This window comes from Trematomus bernacchii, unplaced genomic scaffold (assembly GCF_902827165.1).
Source record: "Trematomus bernacchii unplaced genomic scaffold, fTreBer1.1, whole genome shotgun sequence".
NCBI classification, from domain to species: Eukaryota; Metazoa; Chordata; class Actinopteri; order Perciformes; family Nototheniidae; genus Trematomus; species Trematomus bernacchii.
In genome coordinates, this window is record NW_022987720.1 from 24,963,534 (window position 1) to 24,967,025 (window position 3,492).

Genomic DNA, 3,492 nt, shown 5'->3' on the forward strand with positions numbered 1-3,492 from the left:
TTTACATTGACTTTCTAATGCTTCCAATGCCTTTTTTGCCGAGGTTCAAGGCATTGTCTACAGACAAACAGTGCAATTTCTCCCACTAGTTCAAGCCACCATACTGTATGTATGTATTTAATGTGTGTGTGTGTGTGTGTGTGTGTGTGTGTGTGTGTGTGTGTGTGTGTGTGTGTGTGTGTGTGTGTGTGTGTGTGTGTGTGTGTGTTGTGTGTGTGTGTGTGTGTGTGTGTGTGTGTGTGTGTGTGTGTGTGTGTGTGTGTGTGTGTGTGTATACAGGGGCGCCGTTTACCGACAGGCAAGGCAGGCAAGGCAGGCAAGTGCTTGGACCAGAAGGGGGCCCCCAAAGAAGGTAGATTAAGAAGGTCCACAGCAACGACAACATGAAACACCCTTTAATTTACTGCAACGACACGTCGGGAAACCCCCTCAAGGGGGCCCCATGCAAAGAGCGCCAAGAAACTGCTTCTCAATTTTAGTTTCGTTGCCCCGCTCGGGGGGGGACGGGGACGGGACTTTACTGGCATTGATCCGGACCAGTGGCCTTGTATAAAGTTCACAACTGGACCTTTAATAAAAAAGTTTGAGTACCCCTTGTTTACATGGTCAGTAATTACGTGCGAAGATTGCTTTTTGGATTAAAGAGGAATAATAATGCTTGGTTTAATTTATTAATTAAGTATTAAACATGTCAAATGTTTGCTAAAATGAACATTTGACAACCTTTTAGGGCTAAAAAATAAGCAAGAAAAAAGTATAAACTTGGTATAATGATAGACTATGAAAGTTGAGTCTATTTGAAATATATAAACTGTACAAGGGAAACAGAAAGTATCAACATGATACTCCTTTGTGGTTAAATAAATCAGACAGTAAACTAAAGTTTTGCTTTTACTTTTGTCCTTCAGCAGTCTTTCATTCCAGGGCATGTCCACTCCTGCTCAAATGAAAACATGACACCACTTGTAGTCCCCCTTCAGAGGGTGAGGTCTACTCAGTAACCGTTTTTCCACCAAGACGTCCTGTTCAGCTGAAATGCATTAAATGAAGTGGACCTAAACTTTTTCACAAACAACATCTCCACTTGATGAAAGACATTAATAAGTCTGTGTGTGTTCACATGGTGAGTATTCACACACTTGTTTTGTACTGCAGCTGTATTTGTTTGGCTTTTATCTAGTTCATCTAATGTGTTAAATATTGATTTCAATACAGATGAAAGGGATGAGTCTCTTATCTGATGTGAGTACACAGCGACGTGTTTTTGGCTGGGTTTCCATCATCTGGTTCACTGCAGGCATTGCAGGTGAGGGATGGTTTTGAACTTGAAAATAAGTGTTTATCTTTTTTTGTATTCACTGATTTAAAGGTTTTCAGCCTATGCATGGCTTTAGTGGTCAATGTGCTCGATTTTGTGGAAGTTTTACACATCATTATGATTAAACAAATACACATTAGCTCTTAAATAAATAATTCTAACAGTAAACCTCCAGGTGTAATAATCTAACATTGATTTTTCACCCGGTTTCTCTTCTGGGAATCTGCTATCTTTACCCCCATTTTGAAATCATTTCAAATTCTGGACACACTCAAATTGGATTTCTTGCTTGAAGTTAGAAGTATGGCAAAGTGTAGCTACAGCAACATATCTTTAACTTAACTAGGCATGATTTAGCTTAGCAAAAAGACTGCAAACAGCTAGCATGGTTCTTCCAGATAATAGTCCAACACAAAACCAACTCTAATGTTTCTGCTTAGGTCTAAATTAAAGGTACAACATGTAGTGTGAGTTGCTGGTAGATAGTTGTGTTACATTTGGAAAGCAGCATGGGCTAGCTGTTTCCCCCTGTTTCCAGTGTTTGTGCTAAGCTAAGCTAAGTTAAGCTAACTGGCTGGTGCTTGTAGTTAAATATTTATCGTACAGACATGAACAAGGTATCGTTCTTATTATCTAGCTTTCTTTCCGTTGAGTAAAAGTGTGTACTATTCTTATAAGATAATCTTTAAACTAATTGACCAGACTTTAGTCTAAAAGCTGACTACTCTCAAAAGTTATAATAACTTGAACTCTGGTTTTCTTTTGTTGAAAAAAGTGATACTTGCATAACAATAAAATGTTACAGTGTTATATTTTTTAACAAAAAGTCATCCCTGTCTCTCATAATTCAGTCAGTCACGGGCTGGAGCTACAGACCGTTTCCCAGGTGGCAGCACGGTGTGGAGAAAATGTGACACTGACATGTAATGTCAGCTCACGCCTCGATATTAAACACTTTTCCTGGCATAAGAATAAAAGTCTGTGTCAATATGACAGCCAGCATGATGACCCCAAGGTTAAATGTGAATATATAGATGAGCCTCTGCCACAAAGCCTCACTCTGACTCTCCTCAACGTGATGCCCAGCGACCAGGGAAAATACCTCTGCAAGCTGCGCTCCAGCAATGGTGTGATGTCTAGCACTACTGATGTTAAAGTACAAGGTGAGTTATCAGATACAAAAAGAAAAGTTACAAATCTCAATGTCTTCTTTTACCTGTCTAAAAGTCCTTTGTTTTCACAGATTGCCTTGAAACTTCTGGCTACTACAGAAATGAGTCTTTTGCTGAGTGCTGGTTCAATGGAGTTTACCCCGGTGGCGGCACTGTCCGCTGGTCCCAAAGAGAGCTTAACTTCACGGCCCCTGCCTTCTACCAGAAAGAAGAAATGGACCATCATGGACGGTACAATATCTTGAGTCAATTAGATGTCCAGAAAGGAAATTTGAACCAGCCGTATACCTGCTCACTGTGGATGCCTTCGACCAGTAAGGCGCATTTTAGTTACGAACTACATGTGGTTAAGAAATTGAAAGGGTCATCAGAAAGCATGGTCACGCTGCAGTGGATCTGTTTAATAATGGAAATCATAATGGTTAAATGTATGACATAAAGGGAACAAACAAACATAATTCAGACGATGTTGAAATAAGGAGCCACAGATTCATTCAGTAAATTATGAAGTGTTGGGTGCAGTTTTGTTTTTTATTTGTTGTACAATTAAGTGGGTACATTTAGTTTTTAACCCATTGTTACCTGCATTTAAGAACTTGGGGGGAACTTCTCGGTAAAAACAAGAGTTTGTAGGGTTTTAATTAGCAAAAAAAATAGATATATATATATTTCACTGATTATTAAAGGTACTGTAGGGTATGTAAGTTTGAGAAACCGGCTCGAGATACACTTTTTGTTATATTCCATGGAATGCTCTTAACATCCCGATAGCAATGAATATCTGAAGTGCTTTGACAAAAAATCCATAAAAATATTTCATCTGTGGAAGCCGTAGTACTGTAAAAAGCACGACCAATCATTTTAGCCGGCCCGGCTAAAATAACTGGATGGCCTACCTGCCTGTCAGCCTTCCATCTGTGCACAAACTTATCTCGTGCCCTCATTGGTCATGTGCGCGTTCGTGTGTGTTGGAGGAGGGGCTCTATAAGGAAGTGGCAGATT

At 39.7% G+C, this 3,492-nt stretch overlaps 1 protein-coding gene across 1 annotated transcript; it reads left to right on the forward strand.

The window, feature by feature from the left end:
- The first annotated feature begins 933 nt into the window (after nt 1-933).
- On the forward strand, nt 934-3,259 carry LOC117492782. Its single transcript, XM_034143174.1, has 4 exons — nt 934-1,123; nt 1,216-1,306; nt 2,170-2,481; nt 2,562-3,259. Exons 1-4 carry the CDS (start codon nt 1,088-1,090, stop codon nt 2,927-2,929), a joined length of 807 nt encoding a protein of 268 aa, XP_033999065.1. The 5' UTR covers nt 934-1,087; the 3' UTR covers nt 2,930-3,259.
- The last annotated feature ends 233 nt before the right edge of the window (nt 3,260-3,492 follow it).

Excerpts from the sequence above, each read along its gene's own strand:
- LOC117492782 (XM_034143174.1), top strand. The coding sequence starts at position 1,088 with ATGAAAGACATTAATAAGTCTGTGTGTGTTCACATG. Across the intron at positions 1,124-1,215 it reads AGTCTGTGTGTGTTCACATG|ATGAAAGGGATGAGTCTCTT; the intron begins GTGAGTATTCAC and ends ATTTCAATACAG. Across the intron at positions 1,307-2,169 it reads GTTCACTGCAGGCATTGCAG|TCAGTCACGGGCTGGAGCTA; the intron begins GTGAGGGATGGT and ends CTCATAATTCAG.